Raw genomic sequence first — 24602 nt, forward strand, 5'->3', positions numbered from 1 at the left:
CGCACTGATTAGGCCTCAACTGAAGTATTGTGTCCAGTTCTGGGCGCCACATTTCAGGAAAGATGTAGACAAATTGGAGAAAGTCCAGAGAAGAGCAACAAAAATGATTAAAGGTCTAGAAAACATGACCTATGAAGGAAGATTAGAAAAATTGGGTTTGTTTAGTCTGGAGAAGAGAAGACTGAGAGGGGACATGATAACAGTTTTCAAGTACATAAAAGATTGTTACAAAGAGAAGGGAGAAAAATTGTTCTTCTTAACCTCTGGGGATAGGACAAGAAACAATGGGCTTAAATTGCAGCAAGGGCGGTTTAGGTTGGACATTAGGAAAAACTTCCTAACTGTTAGAGTGATTAAACACTGGAATAAATTGCCTAAGGAGGTTGTGGAATCGCCATCATTGTGGATTTTTAAGAGCAGGTTGGACAAACACCTGTCAGGGATGGTCTAGATAATACTTAGTCCTGCCTTGAGAACAGGGGACTGGACTAGATGACCTCTCGAGGTCCCTTCCAGTTCTATGATTCTATGAAAACAACACGACATAAAACCCGAATAAACAGCAAAAATGTAGAAGCTGGGTAAACTGAAGCTTGCCTGGGTGTAATGTACTGGCTACATAACAATAAATGGGGGATGTTATACAAGCTAGCTTGAGAAAAGTTAAGCAATATGGAATGTGAAAATATATAAAAGAATCAGTTGAACAAGTCCCAAATAGGAGAAACACTAGAACAGAAACTGAAGGATGGGACTGAAGGACCAGACCAGGAGATCAGAGGAGTCAATAACCATCATGGAAGGTGGAAAAACTTCCCGGTGCCCCAGAATGTGGTAATTTGGGCCCCCTACTAATTGTGTCTTGTCTGCCATAAATATATGTTCAGACAATATACGTGGCCATAATTCTGCCTGAAATTGTATAAATAAAGGAGAAAATTAAGAAAGCCTAAATGGGTGGACTTGTGATTCGGTTTCCCCAATTTAACCCCCAGCACAGTTGTCTGATAAAATGCACACACTGAATAAATATAATAACAGAGAGGTTAATTATATCCCACACATGACCAACGCTGATCACTAAGCTGAGCCCGTAAACAGTGACTTGAGACTCTTTTAGCAGAGTGTCAGGTTGAAAAACAATCTCACTCTGATGACATTGTTCCTTAACTCAACAAGAGGTGAGAGTGAAGTGATGTCTCCAGATGGATTGATCTCTCCATCATGGCATGTCAGTTTGGGCTAAAGCTTTCTTACTTAGGTACTGTGACAATTAAGCTTGTTTAGACTTGAAAATGGCAGTTACTTTAGTTTGTATGGAATCCCAGAATCACAATGGAATGCACTGACCTCTTTTGAATATGAAAACTACTATTTTCTCCAGCCTAACAGGTTGTGCCTTTAGTTCAAGGGGTAAGGACTCCGGCTTTTGGTGCTGAAGGTCTTAGGCTCAATCCCTGTGGATGACCATAGTGCCTGCATGTGTATGCGACGATGAATCAGTAGAATAACATGTACCTGCAAAAGACAGAGAGAGGTGTGTCTTTGCTTCCCTGTTTCCAGAAGCTGCCACGCGGAAGGCATTTATATTGAATGTATGAATTCAGGAGGTTTTATATTGAGCTTTTTTAGCTTTGGGTCCTGACCCCTGAAGCAACTGGAAGCACCTAAGTTCAGAGAAGCACAAAACTCCCAATTAAAATGCACTCAATACACCAAAGGCATTCCAGTATAAATCATACACTGGGGATTAATTTGGCCCACACTTTCTAAAAGTGTTATTAAATGATACAATTTCTAGAAGAGTTACAGAATGCAGAGTTAGGGGTATTTTTCACTCACTGTTCTCCCTGTGAGATAACAAGTAGAGAAGGTAAAAAAAAAGAATTCAATGGGAAATTTCAACTTTTTGGTGAAAAACTGAAAACTGAAATTCTCCCCACGGTAGCAGTGATCTCTGTGTAAGATGAACAATTTAGGGCCCTGTTTTTCTGCACAGTTTTACGCAGCTCCTTTGAAAGTGTGCCTACACAACAGTTCCCGAGTCTCTTTTGCATCTTATTGCCAAGTAACTCTCTCTCCATTCTAAGGGTTGTCTGTATATGTTCTGGCTAGCACTGGCCAGAAAATGGCATTTGCATTTCACCAGAAATTCCAATACTTGTTTTTGGCCAAATGAGGATGAAAAGTTGAAATATCAAAAAATGCTGTGGAATGAAACTGTTTGCAAAATATCTATTTGGGAATGTCAAAACAAAACATTTCATTTCCAAATGTCGACTTGAAGGGAAACATTTTGTTTTGAATGTCTTCCTCAAAATTGATGTTTTCCCCTGGAAAATGTCGATTTTGATGAAACCACGTGCTGACAGGAACATTTTTTGGTCAAAAAATTGCAGCCAGCTCCAATTCTGGCTTAAGGACCCTGCTTTTATCTGTTAATTGCCCTGACAAGAAGGGTTATCCTCCTTGTCTGCCTTGCATCTGTGTTTTAAGTTGCAGGGCTCCAATCTTCTTACAGGTCTCTGTTAACATTAATTCTACTTTGTATCATATGGGACCTCTTGACCAGTTGTGAGCAGGTTATATTTCTGCACTGCTAGAACTGATTTCGGTATGGATGAAAGCATGCACAATTTCAGTTGAAGGCAACGGGAACAGTACCTGTTTACAACTGGGCTGAATGTGGCTGTAATGGATAAAAAAAATCTGTTCTTCAGAGCTCTGTCTGAGTGGCTGAGCTGAACACCGGGGAACTCCATGGGGGCAGAGAGAGTTTGAAACCTGTCCAGGCTATGTAACAATGACAAAAATGACTGCAGCTGCTACGTCTGCTTCCAAACTGGCCTTTAGAGCCCTTGCACTTCTCCACCCATGCACCAAGTGGTCACTGACCAGTGAATCCCCACAGTGACGGCTACTGGTCCCGTTCCCACCCCCTCTCTGCATGTTTCACTCCATAAGATCTGATGAGTGCATCTGTGCAAAGAGCACCCCTGTACAAGCTGATGCAGTTCTATTCACTCCTACAGTGTGGACCGTTCATTGGAAGTAGGGCACCTCAGGCACAAAGATGAGGGGCCAGTTTGGGGACTCAAGGCCAACGGGTCAGATCCTCAGCTGGTGCAACTAAAGTCAATGGAGCTGGGCCAATTTTTACTAGCTTAGGATCTTGCACTTTTAATGCTGGACATCTGAAATCAGTGACCTAAATCCTTATTTAAGCTGCTGTATGAAAGTGGTCGGATTTTCAGAGATACTAATGCTGAGCACTCATAATTACTTCAATATGTTTAGCTGTATGTACTTTTGTATTAATTTAGAGGAACTACATGGGCCCCAAAAACCAAAGGTGTTAACATGACCTGTCACTGTCCAACAATAAATAGTATTAACAAGGTTTGGGGTTGGGTATACTTAGACTCAGCCTGCTTAGTGCCATGGCAAACACAACATTATTATTTTGAAAAAGCTTTTATTAAAGATACAGAAAAAAGAAGGAAAAACAGGCAAAGAATTTGAAATGTAAAGTATTAAGTAAGGCTTTCATTTTAACAACATCCCTTGTTCCTTTTCTCCTTAGCTGTAGACAGTCTTTGGAAGGAAGAAAAACCTTTGTCTGACCGTCTCTTAGATGTATGTAGTGTTGTTGTAGCCATGTTGGTCCCAGGATATTCGAGAGACAATGGGGTGAGGTAATATCTTCTATTGGACCAACTTCTGTTTGTGAGAGAAGAACAGTTCTGTGTAGCTCAAAACTCCTCTCTATCATCAACAGAAGTTGGTCCAATAAAAGATATTACCTTACCCACCTTATCTCTCTAGTCTCTTTGATGGCATTGGAGATGATAATAACTGGGTTTTTTTGGGAAAAGAGAAAAGTTAGTTGAAATGGGCTGGAGCTATCATTATTGCTGATGTTGTTAAAGTCCAATACCATTTTCTCGAAAACAAAACAAGACAAACGCCCAAAGAGGAAAAGAACAGAAAATGCATCTTCTGATTCTGGTGTGACTCCCACTTGCAGCCTCGCTGCACAGCACATGGTCCTATGACACTCCGAGATCTGGCAAACTTGTACCAGCATCAGGCTGTTCAGGGCATTGCATTTAGGTGCCTTTCTGATCAAAGGCTTACAGTGATGTTGCAAAATTTATAGTCTTGGCCGGCTAAGCTAGTGTCAAGGCTGTATCCCCACTTTGAACTTTAGGGTACAAATGTAGGGGCCTGCATGAGGACTTCTAAGCTTAACTACCAGCTTAGTTCTGGTCCGCTGCCACCATTCCCTACCCTGGGAAGCTTTTAGAAACCTCTCACCAATTCCCTGGTGAATACAGATCCAAACTCCTTGGATCTTAAACAAGGAGAAATTGACCCTTCCCCCCTCCTTCCTTTCACCAACTCCTGGTGAATACAGATCCAAACCCCCTTGGATCTTAAAACAAGGAGAAATCAATCAGGTTCTTAAAAAGAAGGCTTTTAATTAAAGAAAAAGGTAAAAATCATCTCTGTAAAATCAGTATGGAAAATAACTTTACAGGGTAATCAAACTTAAAGAGCCCAGAGGACCCCCCTCTGTCTTAGGTTCAAAGTACAGCAAACAAAGATAAACACTCTAGTAAAAGGTACATTTACAAGTTGAGAAAACAAAGTAAAACTAAGACGCCTTGCCTGGCTTTTTTACTTACAAGTTTGAAATATGAGAGACTTGTTTAGAAAGATGGGGAGAACCTGGGTTGATGTCTGGTCCCTCTCAGTCCCAAGTGCGAACAACCCCTTAAAACAAAGAGCACACACAAAAGCCTTTCCCCCCCCCAAGATTTGAAAGTATCTTGTCCCCTTATTGGTCCTTTGGGTCAGGTGTCAGCCAGGTTACCCGAGCTTCTTAACCCTTTACAGGTAAAAGGATTTTGGAGTCTCTGGCCAGGAGGGATTTTAGTACTGTACACAGGAGAGCTGTTACCCTTCCCTTTATAGTTATGACATGCCCCCCAAATCACAGATAGTGTTGGACGTCCGGTTCCACACTGGCTGTGATTTCTTTCTGGAGCTCTAGGAGAAAACAGATTTAATAAGACACATGTACCTTTAGACATACTACTGATTATATAAAAACTAACAATATGTTTTATTTCAAGAACAATTGTTAACCAGTTAACTCTGGGAAACTTTCCCGGGAGAGTGCATCAGCCACTTTGTTAGAAGCTCCCGAAATGTGTTGTATTTCAAAATCAAAATCTTGGAGAGCTAAACTCCACCGAAGAAGTTTTTTGTTATTTCCCTTGGCGGTATGAAGCCACTGTAGCGCAGCATGGTCTGTTTGTAGTTGGAAACGCCGTCCCCAAACATATGGGCGTAGCTTTTCCAGCGCGTACACAATGGCGTAGCATTCCTTTTCGCTGATTGACCAGTGGCTTTCCCTCTCAGACAGTTTCTTGCTGAGAAACACGACAGGATGGAATTCTTGATCCGGTCCTTCCTGCATTAAAACTGCTCCCACGCCTCGCTCGGAAGCATCTGTGGTTACTAGGAACGGTTTGTCAAAGTCTGGGGCCCTTAGCACAGGGTCAGACATGAGTGTTGCCTTAAGCTGGTTAAAGGCCTTTTGACACTTATCAGTCCACTGAACTGCATTTGGCTGTTTCTTTCTGGTTAGGTCTGTCAGCGGGGCGGCGATTTGGCTGTAGTGTGGTACAAATCGCCTATAATATCCGGCCAAGCCTAAGAAGGATTGGACCTGTTTCTTTGACTTTGGAACTGGCCACTTTTGGATAGCATCCACTTTGGCCTGTAGGGGATTTATAGTTCCTTGACCCACCTGGTGCCCCAGGTACGTCACTCTGTTTTGGCCTATTTGACACTTTTTAGCCTTAACAGTTAGTCCTGCCTGCCGGATGCGCTCGAAGACTTTTTCCAGGTGCTCCAGGTGTTCTGTCCATGAATCAGAAAAAATGGCCACATCATCGAGGTAGGCAACTGCAGATTCTCCCAAGAGAACTGCAGATTCTCTGCTAAGAGACCATCTACAAGTCTTTGGAAGGTGGCGGGTGCATTTCGCAACCCGAAAGGGAGTACATTGAATTCATACACCCCTGCCTGGGTGATGAAGGCTGACCTTTCCTTAGCGGGTTTATCTAGTGGTACTTGCCAGTACCCTTTTGTTAAGTCTAAAGTAGAGATGAATTGGGCATGTCCCAATTTTTCCAATAGCTCATCTGTGTGTGGCATTGGATAGTTGTTAGGACGAGTTACAGCATTTAGCTTATGGTAGTCCACGCAAAAGCGTATTTCCCCATCTGGTTTGGGAACTAGAACCACTGGAGATGCCCATGCACTATTAGAGGGGCGGATTATACCCATCTGTAGCATGTCCTGGATCTCCCTTTGTATAGCAGTTTGGGCATGAGGTGACTCCTGGTAGGGTGGGGTTCTAATTGGGTGAGCATTACCTGTGTCCATGGAGTGGTATGCCCGTTCGGTTCGTCCTGGAGTGGCTGAGAAAATCGGTGCAAAGCTTGTGCACAGCTCCTTGATCTGCTGTCGCTGCAGACATCCCAGGGTCATGGAGAGGTTCACCTCTTTCACACCACCATTCCTTTTTCCTTCGTACTAGATACCTTCAGGCCACTCCGCGTCATCTGTTTCCTGGGCTGTAAACTGGCAAATGTTTAATTCTCTGGAATAAAAGGACTTAAGAGAATTAACATGGTATACCTTAGGCTTTATGTTGGAGGTGGGGGAGGCTATGAGATAGTTAACAGCTCCTAGGTGCTCCTGGACCGTGAATGGTCCTTCCCATGACGCTTCCATTTTATGGGCCTGGAGCGCCTTTAAGACCATGACTTGGTCTCCTACTTTGAAGGACCGTTCTCTGGAATGTTTATCATACCAGGCCTTTTGCTCTTCCTGAGCATCCTTTAGGTTTTCTTTAGCAAGGGCTAAAGAGTGTCGGAGGGTGCTTTGTAGGTTGCTTACAAAGTCTAGAATGTTAGTTCCTGGAGAAGGCGTAAACCCCTCCCATTGCTGCTTCACCAACTGTAATGGCCCCTTAACCTCACGGCCATACACAAGTTCAAATGGTGAAAACCCTAAACTGGGATGTGGTACAGCCCTGTAGGCAAAAAGCAACTGCTGCAACACTAGGTCCCAATCACTGGAGTGTTCATTTACGAATTTACGTATCATGGCCCCCAAAGTTCCATTAAACCTCTCCACCAGACCATTGGTTTGATGGTGATGAGGGGTGGCAACCAAGTGATTCACCCCATGAGCTTCCCTGCCAGGAAATTAGTTCCCGAATCTGTAAGGATGTCGGAGGGCCACCCTACCCTGGCAAAAATGTCTGCTAATGCCTGGCACACACTTTTAGCCCTGGTGTTGCTTAAGGGTACAGCTTCCGGCCATCGGGTAGCAAAATCCATGAAAGTCAGTACGTACTGCTTTCCTCTGGGTGTCTTCTTTGGGAAAGGACCCAGAATATCCACAGCTACTTGCTGAAATGGGACCTCAATTATGGGTAGTGGCTGGAGAGGGGCTTTAACCTGGTCTTGGGGCTTTCCCACTCGTTGGCACACCTCACAAGACCGGACATACTTAGCAACGTCCTTGCCCATTCCCTCCCAGTGGAAGGACTTCCCCAACCGGTCTTTGGTTCTGTTTACCCCAGAATGGCCACTGGGATGATCATGGGCTAAGCTCAAGAGCTTTACCCGATACTTAGTGGGAACTACCAACTGTCTTTGAGGATGCCAGTCTTCCTGGTGCCCACCAGAAAGAGTCTCCTTGTATAAAAGTCCTTGTTCTACAACAAACCGGGATCGGTTAGAAGAGCTGAGAGGCGGTGGGGTGCTCCGTGCCGCCGCCCAAGCTTTCTGAAGGCTGTCATCTGCTTCCTGCTCGGCCTGGAACTGTTCCCTTGATGCTGGAGACATCAGTTCCTCCTTGGACTGTGGGCTGGGGCTTGGTCCCTTTGGAAGCGATGCAGGTGCTGGGGCTGTTTCCATTGACTGTGAACCGCTGTCCGCTGGTGCACTATGTGGTATTTCAGGCTCTGGCTGAGCCTCTTGGGTAGGGTTATCTGCCGCTTCCGCCAGTTCAGGCTCGCTGGTGCCCTCTGGCATTGGAGTTGTAGATGGGTTTGCAAGCGCTGGACTCAGTGCTGGCAATGGTTCTGGTGCTGGTTGCGTTGCCAGTTCCGGTTCTGGGACTGGCTTTGGCTGGGTCTCTGGGATTGGATTCACTACGGCTGTTGCAGTCGTTGGCAGGGGATCCGGTTCCACCACCTTTGTTTGGGTCTCCGGTAACACAGACGGGGCCCTGGTGGACGGCTCAGGAACAGGGATGGGGGTGAAAGCTTGCTTAGCCTGGCTGCGGGTGACTATTCCCACCCTCTTGGCTAGCTTCACATGGTTGGCCAAGTCTTCCCCCAGCAGCATGGGGATGGGATAATTGTCATAGACTGCAAAAGTCCACATTCCTGACCAGCCCTTGTACTGGACATGCAACTTGGCTGTAGGCAAGTTTACAGACTGTGACACGAAGGGTTGAATTGTCACTGGAGCCTCCGGGTTGATGAGTTTGGGGTCCACTAGGGATTGGTGGATAGTTGACACTTGTGCCCCAGTGTCCCTCCAAGCGATAACCTTCTTTCCGCCCACTCTCAAGGTTTCCCTTCGCTCCGAGGGTATGAGAGAGGCATCTGGGTCTGGGGATCTTTGGTGCGATTCGGGGGTAATGAACTGTAATCGGTTGGGGTTCTTGGGGCAGTGAGCCTTTATATGCCCCAGTTCATTACATTTAAAACATCGCCCTGCTAAGGTATCACCGGGGCGATGTTGGTTGGTGGAGACTGGTGGGGTGGGGTAAGAAGGCGTCTGGGGTTTCCCTTGGGATGTGGGTGGGGCCTTGGGTTGTCCCCGGTGATAAGGTTTTGTTTCGGCTTGCCCCTTCTGATATTCGCTCCAACTGCTACTAGCTTTTTTCTTTTCTGTCACCTCCACCCATTTGACTCCAATCTCCCCCGCCTCGGTTACAGTTTTGGGCTTCCCATCTAGGATGTACCTTTCTATTTCCTCAGGAACACCCTCTAAAAACTGCTCCATTTTTACTAGGGAAACCAGATCTTCCAGAGATTTAACATTTGCTCCTGATACCCAAGCATCACAATTTTTGTCAATGTGGTAGGCATGCCGGGTAAATGACACATCTGGTTTCCACTTTAGGGCTCGGAACCGCCGACGGGCATGCTCGGGTGTTAGCCCCATTCTGAGTCTGGCCTTGTTTTTAAAAAGTTCATAACTGTTCATGTGTTCCTTAGGCATTTCAGCCGCCACCTCTGCTAAGGGTCCACTGAGCTGCGGCCTCAGCTCTACCATGTACTGGTCTGCAGCGATGCTGTATCCAAGGCAGGCCCTTTCAAAATTTTCTAAGAAGGCCTCAGTATCATCGCCTGCCTTGTAGGTGGGGAATTTTCTGGGATGGGAAGTGGTACCTGGAGAGGAGTTGCTAGGATGGTCTGATGCATCCTGCTTAGCACTTGCTACTTCCAGTTTATGCTCCATCTCTCTCTTGTGGGCCTCCTCTTCAAGTTTTTTAATTTGAAGCAGTCTTTGATGTTTTCTTTCATTTTCTTCTGCTTCTAGTTTGGCCAGTTCTATTTTGTTAGCTGCTTCTTTGGTAGTCATTTTCCTGTTTTCTTGTGCTGGGTCACACCCTCTGCAGTTGACTGAAACTGGGATGTATTTAGCTCAGGCTCCTGCTGAGTGCTGCTGAGTTAACAGAGACTTTCTAACTAGCTACTTCCGAGGATGTAAAAAGAAAAAAAAACAATTCAGATTGTAAATTACCTTTACCAGATCAAAGTTTGCTCACTTATTGAACCGTTCTCTTAACAAAGGACCTTGTTAAAAAAACTTAACACCTCTGCCTTCAGGCAAGGAGAGATAAGATATGCATCTACCTTCAGCTCTGCTCTCCAAGCAGCTAGAAGGAAAAAAAAATCTCTTACTGGCTTTTGGGTTTAAAACGATCCCACCGCTGTGCCACCATGTCAAGGCTGTATCCCTACTTTGAACTTTAGGGTACAAATGTAGGGGCCTGCATGAAGACTTCTAAGCTTAACTACCAGCTTAGTTCTGGTCCGCTGCCACCATCCCAAAGCTAATTCCCTTTCCTGGGTAGCCTTGAGAGACCTTCACCAATTCCCTGGTGAATACAGATCCAAACTCCTTTTGGATCTTAAAACAAGGAGAGATCAATCAGGTTCTTAAAAAGAAGGCTTTTAATTAAAGAAAAAGGTAAAAATCATCTCTGTAAAATCAGTATGGAAAATAACTTTACAGGGTAATTAAACTTAAAGAGCTTAGAGGACTCCCCTCTGTCTTAGGTTCAGAGTGTAGCAAACAAAGATAAGCACTCTAGTAAAAGGTACATTTACAAGTTGAGAAAACAAAGTAAATCTAAGACGCCTTGCCTGGCTTTTACTTACAATTTTGAAATAAGAGAGACTTGTTTAGAAAGATGGGGAGAACCTGGATTGATGTCTGGTCCCTCTCAGTCCCAAGAGCGAACAACCCCTTAAACAAATGACACACACAAAAACCTTTCCCCCCCCAAGATTTGAAAGTATCTTGTCCCCTTATTGGTCCTTGGGGTCAGGTGTCAGCCAGGTTACCCGAGCTTCTTAACCCTTTACAGGTAAAAGGATTTGGAGTCTCTGGCTAGGAGGGATTCCATAGCACTGTACACAGGAGAGCTGTCACCCTTCCCTTTATAGTTATGACAGGCCTTGTTTTTAAAAAGTTCATAACTGTTCAGGTGTTCCTTAGGCATTTCAGCCGCCACCTCTGCTAAGGGTCCACTGAGCTGCGGCCTCAGCTCTACCATGTACTGGTCTGCAGCGATGCTGTATCCAAGGCAGGCCCTTTCAAAATTTTCTAAGAAGGCCTCAGTATCATCGCCTGCCTTGTAGGTGGGGAATTTTCTGGGATGGGAAGTGGTACCTGGAGAGGAGTTGCTAGGATGGTCTGATGCATCCTGCTTAGCACTTGCTACTTCCAGTTTATGCTTCCTTTCTTTTTCTCTTGCCTCCTCTTTGGCTTTTTCCAGCTCCATCTCTCTCTTGTGGGCCTCCTCTTTGGCTTTTTCTTCTCTTTCATGGGCCTCTGTTTCAAGTTTTTTAATTTGAAGCAGTCTTTGATGTTTTCTTTCATTTTCTTCTGCTTCTAGTTTGGCCAGTTCTATTTTGTTAGCTACTTCTTTGGTAGTCATTTTCCTGTTTTTTTGTGCTGGGTCACACCCCTCTGCAGTTGACTGAAACTGGGATGTACTCAGCTCTGGCTGCTGCTGAGTTAACAGAGACTTTCTAACTAGCTACTCACGAGGATGTAAAAAGAAAAAAAACAATTCAGCTTGTAAATTCCTTTTACCAGTCAAAGTTTGCTCGCTTTGAACCCTTCTCTTAACAAAGGACCTTGTTAAAAAAAACGTAACACCTCTGCCTTCAGGCAAGGAGAGATAAGATACGCATCTATCTACCTTCAGCTCTGCTTTCCAAGCAGCTAGAAGGAAAAAAAAAATCTTACTGGCTTTTGGGTTTAAAACGATCCCACCGCTGCCACCATGTCAAGGCTGTATCCCCACTTTGAACTTTAGGGTACAAATGTAGGGGCCTGCATGAGGACTTCTAAGCTTAACTACCAGCTTAGTTCTGGTCTGCTGCCACCATTCCCTACCCTGGGAAGCTTTTAGAAACCTCTCACCAATTCCCTGGTGAATACAGATCCAAACTCCTTGGATCTTAAACAAGGAGAAATTGACCCTTCCCCCCTCCTTCCTTTCACCAACTCCTGGTGAATACAGATCCAAACCCCCTTGGATCTTAAAACAAGGAGAAATCAATCAGGTTCTTAAAAAGAAGGCTTTTAATTAAAGAAAAAGGTAAAAATCATCTCTGTAAAATCAGTATGGAAAATAACTTTACAGGGTAATCAAACTTAAAGAGCTCAGAGGACCCCCCCTCTGTCTTAGGTTCAAAGTACAGCAAACAAAGATAAACACTCTAGTAAAAGGTACATTTACAAGTTGAGAAAACAAAGTAAAACTAAAACGCCTTGCCTGGCTTTTTTACTTACAAGTTTGAAATATGAGAGACTTGTTTAGAAAGATGGGGAGAACCTGGGTTGATGTCTGGTCCCTCTCAGTCCCAAGAGCGAACCACCCCCAAAACAAAGAGCACAAACAAAAGCCTCCCCCCCCCCAAGATTTGAAAGTATCTTGTCCCCTTATTGGTCCTTTGGGTCAGGTGTCAGCCAGGTTACCCGAGCTTCTTAACCCTTTACAGGTAAAAGGATTTTGGAGTCTCTGGCCAGGAGGGATTTTAGTACTGTACACAGGAGAGCTGTTACCCTTCCCTTTATAGTTATGATAGCTAGCCTCTTATGAGAAGGAAAAAGGAGAGAGATAGGAAAGACTCTACATAAGGTAGGGAAGGAAAAGGACACATTTGGTGGGGAGACAGAATTTCACATACCAGGTGGTGTTTGGGATTTAGCCAGAGCTGGTCGAGGTGGTGATGTCATCTGAATCCCTCTCTCTGGCCTAATCTGTTTAAGACATCTTTTAGGATTAGGATGAAGAAGATGGTGGAAGTTGCACCCATGATGGTGTACCTCACTCCTTCCCCTTCTCTTGTCTTTCAGCCAGCCAGTGTTCCCTTTTCTTTGCCTCTGCCCAAGCTCTTTCTGAGGACTCCAAAAGGGATGATGGGCAGAATAGCCCATTCTCTCATTGTTTTGCCCATCAATTACACCTAATTTTCATCACACCAATTTTGGTTCATTGATTATGGTCCTACACTTCTTTTTTTTACAGGCACGATCTTAACACAGTCCTTGAATTATATCAAGCAGGCCTTTTCATTTAGACTATGGTATGTCTACACAGCATTTGGGAGCAGGTCTCCCAGCCCAGGCCAACAGATTTGTGTGAGCAGGGCTTGCATGAGCATGCTAAAATTAGCTGGGTAGACACGGCTTTGACACTGTTGTTCGGGCTGGAACTTGGGCTCTCAAGTGTATCCACCGCCCAGGCTTAAAAGTCAACTCACCGAGACATACCCTTTCTGTCTCCCATTTTCACCTTTCCCTATCAACATTTGTTGTTATAGGTTATTGTGACATTTTATGAACTTTTACTCACTTTTTACAGTTGAGTTTGCAGTTAGGGTAAATTTGTAGGCCCAATTATCACAACAGTGCTCACATCTATGAAAGCCAGCCCATTTTCACATTGATGCCTAAATATGGATTTAGGTGCCTCACTTTAAGAAACCAAGAGTTCAAAGTGTCTGTCTTGTATTATATGTTCCAGGGCACTAAAATGAATCAAGACAGAGGCCATTTTGCATCTTTATTTTTTTGTTTTAACTTTCTTTTTTTATTCTATTCTTAATAAATAATAATAAATACCTAGCTCGTATATAGCACTTTTCATCCATAGAGCTCAAAATGCTTTACAAAGGAGGCAAATAGTATTATCCCTATTTTACAGATGGGGAAACCAAGGCACAGAGAGTTGAAATGACTTGCCCAAGGTCACCCAGCAGGCCAGCGGCAGATCTGAGAACTGAACCAGGTTTCCTGAGTCCCAATCCAGTGCTGTAGGCACTAGGAAACTCAAAAATACCAGCCAATACTTCTATTGCTAATGATCACAGCGGCAGTTAGACTTTCTGCCAACTTCTTCATTAGGGCACAGAAACATGCACTTCATCAAACATTTCCCTTTACAGGATCAATACACAGAAAGAATTTCTCCCTGTAATTTCTATGAGTTTTCAATTTTTCTGAGGACAGAGGACTGTTGCTTACATGCAGTGAAAGGTTTGCATAAGCCAGATGAACATCATTTCCTTCCCACCATCCTTCTTTATTAATTTTTTCAAATCCTCCACAAATGGTATATGTTGCCACACATTTATTTATTGGCATAATTCATTTCATTTCCTTGCTTCAGTCCTCCCGGGAGCAGCCATAATATTTTATAATAGAGCTACATGCAAATAAACACTCGTCTTTCTTGTGTTCTCTCCTACTTTCTAGAGGAATGAAAAAGCTTTGGAAAGAGGTGCAAGCAGTTAAAATGGATCTCAGCACCTGCTCTGATGCTGAGATAATGTCACTGGCTGTGATGCAGTTTGCATACATAGAATGTTGGTTCCACCTACTGAACAGTATGATGTTTTAAAAATATGAAGAAAAAAAATCTGTGATTTAGAGCTGAAAACAATTGTATCCCATTGCAAGACCCATCATCTGTCTGGGCTCACTGACCTTGAGCTGGATTAGAAAATCCAGCTTTACAAGGTATGTCCTGCTTTGAAATCCCCTCCTCCCTGGATTGGAATTGGTGATATAAAGAGGAAAGGCACCATGTCTCAGCCCCAAAACCTTGAGCCATTCCCTTTCCCCAAAACTGTCTTCCTTAAAATCCTTACTCCTTATCCCCCTGCCCCCATTGCACAGCAATTCTGCAGAGCAAACCACAAAACACCAGAGGGAGGAGAGAGACTTTTTTGACTTGATATCACTGTAAAGGGAGTACTGACCTACAGGGCAGTTTAAGTGACTTGACCAGTTTGTGGCCGAGAAGAAGAATGAACCTAGCTCTGCTAAGTCCGAGTCCAGTAGATCATCCGCTCTCCACGAATCAGGGAGAGATGGATTAAACGATTCCTTTCCAACCCAAAAGAATCTGTGATTCTGTCACCCTAAATCTTTAAATAAATACACATCACGTCAAATTTAATACCCACAAATAAAACACATGCACGTCCCATTATCCCTTACATCTGTTATGTACCCATGTCTGCTGCTATAGGATATTATATCTCATTGGCTTAGCCAGTCCCCTTCTTGTTCTGCACTTCCTCACTGGTGACTCTTTACCAGGTTAACCAAGAGATTTGCTGAGCAAGGACTTTGGTGTCTATAGCTGTTCTCAGAGCATTTTTCACATCCTTGTTCCTCAGACTGTAGATCAGCGGGTTTAGCACTGGGATCATTATGGTGTAGAACACAGAGATATATTTGTCTGAATTGGGTGAATACCAGGAGCCGGGGCGGGAGTAGATGGACAGCAAAGTCCCCTCGTAGATGATGACGGACGTCAGGTGGGAGGCGCAGGTGGAGAAGGTTTTGTGTCTGGCTGTCGCGGAGCGGATCCTCAGGACAGAGATGACGATGAAAATGTAGGAGATGAGAATAACGATGACGGAGATGATTTCCACAGAGCTGCCATAGGTGTAGAGCAGGAGCTCATTGAGGGAGGTGTCGGAGCACGAGAGCTTGAGGAGCAGAGGGAGGTCACAGAAGAAGTGATTGATGATGTTCGGGCCACAGAAGGACAGCCTGAAGGCAAAGCATGTGTGTACCAGTGCACTCAGTGTACCCCCTATGTAGGATAGAACCACTAGCAGGACACAGACCCTGGGGGACATGACGACCGTATAGAGCAGTGGATTACAGATGGCCACGTATCGGTCATAGGCAATGGCCAAGATGAAAGACTCTGTATCAGCAAAGGTGCAGAAGAAATAAAACTGCAGCCCACAGCCGGTGTACGAAATGGCCTTGCTCTCCAACAGGAAGTTTGCCAACATTTTAGGGACAATCACGGATGAATAGCAGAGATCGACAAAGGACAAGTTACTGAGGAAGAAGTACATGGGGGTGTGGAGGCGGGGATTAGACCTGATCAACACCATCAGCCCAATGTTCCCTAGCAGAATCATACTGTACAGTGCCATGAATGCTAGGAAGAGGACAACCTGGATCGACGGGCGGCTGGGGAATCCCAGGAGAATGAATTCCCTCACCAGGGCCGGCTCTAGGATTTTTGCCGCCCAAGGTAAAAACAATTTTGGCCGCCCCCCCCCCCCGTTTTTTAATTACCCCCACCCCCGGCCCCGCCTCAACTCCGCCCCTTCCCCAAATCCCCAGCCCTGCCTCCTCCCCCCAGGCTCTCAAGTCTGGGAGGGAGGGGGAGCAGCGGCACGCGAGCGGCAGTGGAGGTGAGCTAGGGCGGCCGGGGCACATTTTTAGGGGCAGCATTCTGGCGCCGGCCATGAAAAATGTGCCGCCCCAAGCACCAGCTTGTTTTGCTGGTGCCTAGAGCCGGCCCTGTCCCTCACTGTAGTGTCATTGGCTGCAGGCATCTCCTAGTGAAGGGTCCTCTGCTGCAGGTAGAGAGAAGCTGGGCAGCAGGGGCTGAGCAGACATGGGAAGCTGGGTAAATGTACTGAAGACACAGCCGCAGCAAAACCCTCCAGCATCAGTGAGAAGAGGTAATAGTGCCTGTGAAGATTTTACCACTTTCTTAATTAATTACTTCCATCTAAAAGAAGCTAGCTGTGCTAGATCTTCTGCTGGTAGTGTAACTCCACTGAAGTCAATGTTGCTATCCCAGTTTGCACCAGCTGAGGCTCTGGTCTTAGGTTTCTTTCTTTCCCATTATAAAGATAAAAGGCTGGGATACTCAGCTGGTGCAAATCTTCATAGCAACACTGAAGTCAACGGATCTGTGCTAATTTACACTGGCTGAGGAGCTGGCCCTAGGTTAATATTTTTCCATTTTAATGATACAGCCATCACAGTCACAGCTGTTGCATGGCTTATCTCTTTAACCTGTTTTGCAACCTCTCTCCAGCCTAACAATCATCATAGCAACCGAGGTGCAGATTGGCTCCTCTCACCCCATTCACCCCAGGAAGGTATTAACCTCAAAGCCTAATTGGGATTAATAAATATTTTCAAGCACAACCAATTCCATTTCCCATCCCACCTCGATCTTTTACCAAAAAAAGGAACCAAGTAAAACAAAGGCAAAAAACTATGTGAATGGAATGTTAGTGTTACCAAGTGCGATGTATAAACTCCCGGAATTGGGAAAAGTGGAGTTCCCACAGTAATTTCTTCATATTGCACATAGTGGGCTCTATGCACCACTGTGATAAGCCAGGTCATAGTACCATTGATTTCAGTGAAGTTACACTGGTGTGAAACTGGCGCAGCACAGCTGGGCATCAGACTCATCTCTCTTACACCACACATGTATATATACATGTAAGGCTACATTTACCAGTCTGATTAGTGCTAAAAAAAATGTGATGTATGTGCACTATGGATATGTTGTTGCTGGGATAACTAACTTTTTCAGTACCTGACTTTTTACATGAGTAACCTTAACATTCCATAAGTATAGCTGCTTTCCCCCATTTAATAATAAAATAAAATAATAAATAAAAATAACTATAAGAATAATTAATACAGAAAATCTCTCTACTACAAGCTGCTGCTATTGGTGACCTCAATTCTAGTGCTCACATATCCTGGAGGTAGTATCCATATACCCTTCTGCTAGCTGATGGCTCATATACTGTAGGGATAGGTATGGTGGTAAAAACAAGAGACTGGGTAGGGTTTTCAGAAGTGTTAACTGACTTTCAGTGGCACTTGTGCTCCTAAATTACCTAGACGCTTTTGAAAAGCCCTGTTAGATAGATAGATAGATAGATAGATAGATAGATAGATAGATAGATAGATAGATAGATAGATAGATAGATAGATAGATAGATAGATAGATAGATAGATAGATAGCAGAGACACACTGATCTCATCTATTTTAGATTAGGACAAAATGGGATTGGAAAGATTGAATTTAGTTCACTTGAAACAGCTGTTACTTTTCTACTCTAAAAAGGTCCTGATTTGGACTTCAGTTGTGCTAATGTCATCCTACTTCCTTTTAGGGGACTCAGCTAACGGTATCCTAATGCCTGCTAACCAGTTGGTGGATACATCATCCAGGCTTTTCATACAGAAACCTGAGTATCCAGAAAATGACATTGCTTCAGTTTCCTGTACAAATCACAGTATCCTCAAACATACCTGTGGCTGTGATCAACATTCCTTCCCTGACTCCAGAAAAGCTGCTGCTGTTAGCAAGGAGGTTATATATATACACACACACACACACACACACACATACATATGTAACTCTTCAGAACATTTGGGACATAACCCCTGAGAGATATGACAGCACCTGATCTCAGGGGTACATATTGCAAGCAATTAAACTGCAATCAGTGTTGTTTGTGGGTTTTATTTTTTTAATGATTATTTTTAATCCACCTAATTACCATAGTTTCCCGGGCAAAAGACAGACATAAAAAGCAGCCCAGAAAATTAAACTGCCCCTGTAGGCAACAAAAACAGTTCTTCATATTAGAATGATGCAACTTGCATGATACAATATTATATATTTTACATAGGCGTGGAAGGTTTAGATTTTAACTGGTAAATGTCAATAAACATCAATTTCCCCATACACACACTCAACCAATGAAAAAAAAATTTCCCATTGATAATTACTGAAATTCACGGGTAGGCAAAAATATTGCCTTGTCTGACTCCCCCCATAATTTCCTACATCTGTGAAAGATTAAATAAACAAAAATACAAAAAAATGCTGAAAAATAAACTATTATCCCTCAAAATTATATATAACAAAATTGAATTTTTGCCAAGCCTAATTGTACAGAATTAGGGAAATTTGCATTCTTGTTTTCCTAAGAAGTGTTCTGTGCCCTCTAGGGGTACGTCTATACTTACTCGCTGGTTCGGCGGCACGCAATCGATCTTCTGGGATCGTCTTGTCTAGACGCGATAAATCAATCCCGGAAGTGCTCGCCGTCGACGCCGGTAATCCTGCTCCGCGAGAGGAGTAGGCGGAGTCGACGGAGGAGCCTGCCTGCCGCGTGTGGACCCGCGGTAAGTACCTTTAAGTTCGAACTAAGATACTTTGACTTCAGCTATGTTATTCACGTAGCTGAAGTTGCGTATCTTAGTTCGAACTGGGGGCTTAGTGTGGACCAGCCCTAGGAGCTGCTCTGCACCATGCAAGATCAGGACCCTTTAAATGGTGCAATTGCAGGTCCTGTTCCTGAGGCTAATCAATGGCTGCTGTTCTCCATATTATTGGCCATTGCTGAAAATTTTGGGACTGGTTCTTATTTCCACTAAAGCCACTTTATGCCACCCAATGCACACTTTACACTTTAATGAAAATGAGAATCAGGCCCTTTGTCCTTAATGCGTTAAGAATTAAGACATACAGGAGTAGATTCTCTGCTGGTGTGAATAGGTGCAGCTGCATTGACTTACCAGCCGTGAGGAGGTCAGCACAAAGAGGAGAAGACAGATAAGCCATTTTATTGGGGGCTTGAACTCAGCTGTGTTTGGCTGGAGTACTGAAAGTAATGTTACTTGCATGTAAAGTTTGCTGGTGCTTCTTTTTCTCTCTGACCCACCTTAGTTCAAAGAGCTGTAGCTGAGATTTGCAAAGCCATCTAGGTAGGGGAATTACAGCTTACCCAAATTCCACCCATCTGGAATGACAGTCAAATGTGCCATCTGAAAAGCCACTCCTCAGCAGGGTTGCAAGGAACTGAGCTAGCTTTCTCCTTCAAATACTCCTGGGCTTTATGAGCAGGCAGCTGCTGTATTATTTCCTTCCTCCTCTCCATCTCCTTTCACAGCTCACCCTGCCAGCACCTCTCAATGCATCACAGTGAGGAGGCATAAATAGCCAGTGCTGCTACTCCCTGATCCCAACCCACAACACAAAACAGCTCCAGCAGGTGGCCATAGTGTGTGGGGCCAGACAGAGCAACAGTCAGGGAGAGGAAGATTGGACCATTGAAGGAAGAAAGGGGGAAGGGATAACGAGAAAGGGCCAAACTGGGGGGCAAAGACAGAGAATGAGGAAGGAAAAGAGAGACTGAGAGAAAGCAAGAAGAAGGGAATAATAGAGGGGTACACAGAGTAAAGGATAGCCTTGTGGGTAATGGAAAGGGACTGTAGGTGCTGCTGATTTGCCTTTTGACCTTGAGGGCGTCCCATGACATCAGTGTCTCAGGTTGCCCACCTGTAAAGTGGGGATAATGATGCTGACCTACTTTCCAGATGCATGAAAGCCCCTTAAAGACCCTCAGATGGAACTAATAGCATTAGCAGATTTTTATTAGGCACAAAGACACAGGCTGAGACCACAGAATAACACTGTGTCAAGGAGCTCATTAGAACTTGCCAGCTCTGGATTTAGACACTGGTGCTGAGACTTGAGACGCTGCCTAAGTCACTTGCAAATCCAGTGCAATTACATTTAGAATATTCAATGGGGGCGTAATATTTCCCAAACAAAAGAGCAAACCGCATACTTGCAGATGGCGTGACTTTTATTATAGATTAACATGCAAAATCCCCCTGAGGTCTGAAAAGCCTAATGTGCCTGGCTTCTTTTGGAAGATCTTCTCTCTTGAATTGACCCATGGCCATGCCCACCAGCAAATAGATAGAATGCTGTGGCAGACACAAAAACATGGTCATGATGACAGAAAAGCTGTTGTGTAGGTGTAACACCAACAGATCCCAGTCCTTGGCAGGCGGGATCGAACCTCTGAAGCTAAATGCCATATGGCCCTTAGCTAAGGCTGTAGAGCAGACTCATTAATGTTTCTCTCTAAGTGGTCTCAGTGCCACTAGATGAGACAGAACACCACACCCAGGAGGTGTGTGGCAGAGTCGTAACTAGCTATTTTTGCGCCCGAGGCAAGAATATAAAATTGCGCCCGCCGCCCAGCCCCCCCAAAACACACACCCACCCCCAGCGCCACCCGCCCCGTGGAAACAACCCCCCCCCCCCAGCACTGCCCGCCCCATGGAAACAAACCCTCCTTCCCCAGTGCTGCCCCGCCGAAACAGCTGTGGGCCAAAAAGGAAGATTTGGAGGGGGAGGGGGAGAAACGGCACACATAGGGTGACCAGATCACAGCAGTAAAATCGGACCCCCTCCCTCCCCGCTCGGCCCCACCATCACACCCCTCTTCACCCCCTAGCCCTCCGCTGGCCTGCTGCGTCCCTCCTAGTCAGTCCCCCACCCACTACTCGCCTCCTTTCACCTCCTCCCTCCCCTGACAGAAACCCCCATGCCTGCCCCTAGAACCCCTGCTGGCTCACTGCTCACCTCTTTGCCCACCCGCCACTTGCCCACCTGCTTGCCCCCGACTCGCCGCTCGCCCCCTCGCCCCTCCCCAAGTATAAAGCCTCATTCAAAGACCCAGGGGTCACTATATTACTGCACACAGCAGTCAATCAATGCAGTTGTAGATAAATCTCTGCATTATGCATTTTTGTATAAGGTAGTATAATTAAGGTAAAAGACAAAATGTCTTTTTGCTAGAAGTAGAATAAGATCTTCCCCCCCACTTTGTAATCAATTGTCACGTTGAATGAATGAGGTGTGAATGAGAAAGGCGTGGAAGGCAGGCACCTCCAGATAGCTGCAACGCTTGGAGAGGGGCTGGGAGCCAGACCAAGGACAATAAAACTTGTCAAGTGGTCTGACTAGAGAAGAGCAGACATACTGACGGCCTAGGGGGTTAGAAGCAAGCACCTTCCTTTGGGAACACCTGCTTTGCAGCATTGGGACAACCCCCAGACCGGAGAAAAGCAGCAAAAAGGACCAACAGACACAGTCCCAGATTTTGAACCTGGGAGATTTGCCCCCCTCCAGCCACCGATTTGCCGCTCGCCTCCTCACTCCTCCCCCCCCCCAAGTATAAAGCCTCATTCAAAGACCAGGGGGTCACTATATTAATGCACACAGCAGTCAATCAATGCAGTACCAAAAATTAAAATACTGAAAATGGATGCCCCCCTCCATCCACCGACTCGCCACTCGCCGCCTCACCCCCCCTCCAAGTATCAGGGGCAGCAGGTTTGTAGAAATTTTGGTGGTGCCCAGAACGCTCAGAGCCCGCCCCCCACCCCTAAACTCTGCCCCCCACCTGCCTAAGGCTCTGCGAGGGAGTTTGGGTGAGGAGAGGAGGTCTGGGGTGCAGGCCCTGGGTTGGGGCAGGGGAGTGGGGTGTAGGACGGTTGAGAGGTTGGGCTCTGGGATGGAGTTTGGGTGCAGGGTGCAGGCTCCAGGCTGGGGCACAGGGTGGGGGTGCAGGATGGGTGGAGGGGTGCAGGCTTTGGGAGGGAGTGCGGAGGGCTGGGTGCAGGCTCTGGGAGGGAGTCTGGGGTACAGGCTCTGGGACAGAGTTTGGGGGCCGGAGAGGGGGTGTGGGCTCTGGGAGGGGGTGGTGGGTGCTGGGGGGAGGGGACTGCCATTACATGTGGCTTCCTTCCTCCTCTGCTGCCCCTCGCCATAGCCTCACTGGGGGTGGGGGACGGGCTGCCCCTTGCCCAGTTTGCAGGAATGGTGGCGGGGTGGGGGGGAAGAGGCGGATCACAGAGTCAAACAGTACACTCACCGAAGCCCCAGCAGCTGCTCCGGTGAGTAAGGTCCACTGGCTGCAGATGATCCTGTCTGTCTCCCACCAGAAGCCCCCTCGGCGTTTCCTCCAGGTGGGTGCCGGGGGAGGGGAGGGCTGTGAAGTACGTGTGTCCTTCCTCCCTCCTCCCCCTCCTGACGTGCAGCAGCTGTCTCAGCTGGCTGCTCGGGTGCCTGCTGGCATCCTGTTGCCAAGGCAGCAGCAGCTTTCATTCAGGCAGGGATGCTCTGGGCCTTTTCTGCGCCCCTCAGCTTTGGGCGCCCGAGGCAAGTGCCTCACTCGCCTCGCCCTTGTTACGGCACTGGTGTGTGGGTTACATAGGCACACACTGAATTGCATAACCTGTATCTGACTAAGATCACTGCACCGCTAACCAGTTACAAAATCAGAATTCTAGCTGTAATGTGGATGGGATATTCAGGGCTGGCTCTAGGCACCAGCGCTCCAAGCATGTGCTTGGGGCGGCACTCCAGCTCCTTTTTTTTGCTTGGGGCGCAAAAAGCCGGGAGCCGGCCCTGAGCAGAGGTGAGCTGCGGCGGTGGGGGGGCGTGGGGAGGGCCGCAGGAAGTAACCCTGGCGGGGGGCAGAGGAACCACCCCCCACCGCCGCAGCTCACCTCTGCTCCACCTGCTCCCCTGAGCGTGCCACCGCTGCTCCGCTTCTCCCCCTCCCTCCCTCCCTCCCTCCCAGGCTTGCTGTGCGAATCAGCTGTTTTGCAGCAAGTCTGGGAGAGACGGGGAGAAGCGGAGCAGCGATGGCATGCTCAGGGCAGCAGGCGGAGCAGAGGTGAGCTGTGGCGGTGGGGGGCGCAGCTAGGGCCGCAGGAAGTAACCCTGGGGGGGGGGGGGCAGGAACCGCTCCCCCCCCCAGCTCACCTCCGCCTCCTCCCCCGAGCGCGTCGCCGCTCGACTTCTCCCCCCTCCCTCCCAGGCAAGCCTGGGAGGGAGGGGTAGGAGGGGAAATGCGGCGAGCCCAGGGGAGGAGGCGGGGCCGGGGATTTGGGGAAGGGGTTGGAATGGGGCAGGGAAGGGGCGGAGTTGGGGCGGGGCCAGGGGGCGCGGGAAGATTTTTTTGCTTGGGGCGGCAAAAAACTTGGAGCAGGCCCTGGGGATATTAAGTATGATCTCACTCATATTTATACAACTGCATATATTCTAGAACAGAATGACATCCTGACCTCCCCAGGGGATCACTCTTATGACTTGAAGCACAAGGATATCCTTGTAATTTTTACCATAGCACATGCTGATCCTGTTCAGATAGGGACCCGATGCATTGCTTTGAATTTTACCCAAATGCTGCAGGTCAGTTAGCAGCAGCATGCAATAGGCTGGTATAAAATAGTGTCAGGTTTTCTTGAAACCATTTGTATGGTCCCAGGGATAGATCTTAATCCTAGCCTGATCTGACTGAATTATGCCCTTGACCTGCATAGGACCTGATAGCAGCCAATGTGTAAGGGATGAGCAGGAATGCAGCTTCCCCATTGATGCTAAAAGCAGAGATGAGTTCCCCCTTGTCTCATTCCCCTGGGCTTAGGGGAAGCTAAGGCCCCCTGGAGCTTCTCCTTTCCCTTCTTCTTCACTGGATGGTGAAATGAGGTTTTATCATCGGTCGGGAGAATCTGAAGTGGGACACACGACAGGCGTGCTGGAGCAAATGCACTGCCTACCAGATACATTGGTGGTCTCGTCTGCATTCTCTGCCAGATGTCATATCTCTTTGCACATGATATCGCCTCACCCCAGGACACCAGCACAAAAGATGATTGGTGAGAGCCAAGTCCCGTTTTGGCCTGCTGTGTATTAACCACAGGCTCTGAGCCAGTACTCTCACAGACAAGTTTCACATCATCCCACCAGCTAGAGCTGTTGAACTAGTGACTTCATAGAGGCATATGTCTTGACCCCAGACCAGCCAACCGGAGTTGCTGAGCCTGTGACCTCACAGGTATGTTTACACTGCAATGAAATGCCCACAGCTGGCCCATGTCAGCTGATTCAGGGTCCAGCCGGATCCCAAGCTCTGGGATCCTGTGAGATGGGAGGATCCCAGAGCCCGGGCTCCAGCCCAACCCTGGATGTCTACACTGCAGTTTTATAGCCCCGCAGCCCAAGCCCAAGTTAGCTAACATGGACCAGCTGCAGGGATTTAATTGCAGTGTAGACATATCCAGAGAGGCCTGTCCCTTGATGTTAGCCCAGCA

General features: G+C 46.6%; 1 protein-coding gene across 1 annotated transcript; it reads right to left on the bottom strand.

Moving 5' to 3' along the window:
• Positions 1-14941: 14941 nt before the first annotated feature.
• On the bottom strand, positions 14942-17964 carry LOC135877849 (olfactory receptor 5I1-like). Its single transcript, XM_065403380.1, has 2 exons — positions 17946-17964; positions 14942-15885 (listed from the first exon to the last, which is right to left on the bottom strand). Exons 1-2 carry the CDS (start codon positions 17962-17964, stop codon positions 14942-14944), a joined length of 963 nt encoding a protein of 320 aa, XP_065259452.1.
• Between the last annotated feature and the right edge of the window lie 6638 nt (positions 17965-24602).

This window comes from Emys orbicularis, chromosome 4 (genome assembly GCF_028017835.1).
Source record: "Emys orbicularis isolate rEmyOrb1 chromosome 4, rEmyOrb1.hap1, whole genome shotgun sequence".
In the NCBI taxonomy this organism is placed as follows: Eukaryota; Metazoa; Chordata; order Testudines; family Emydidae; genus Emys; species Emys orbicularis.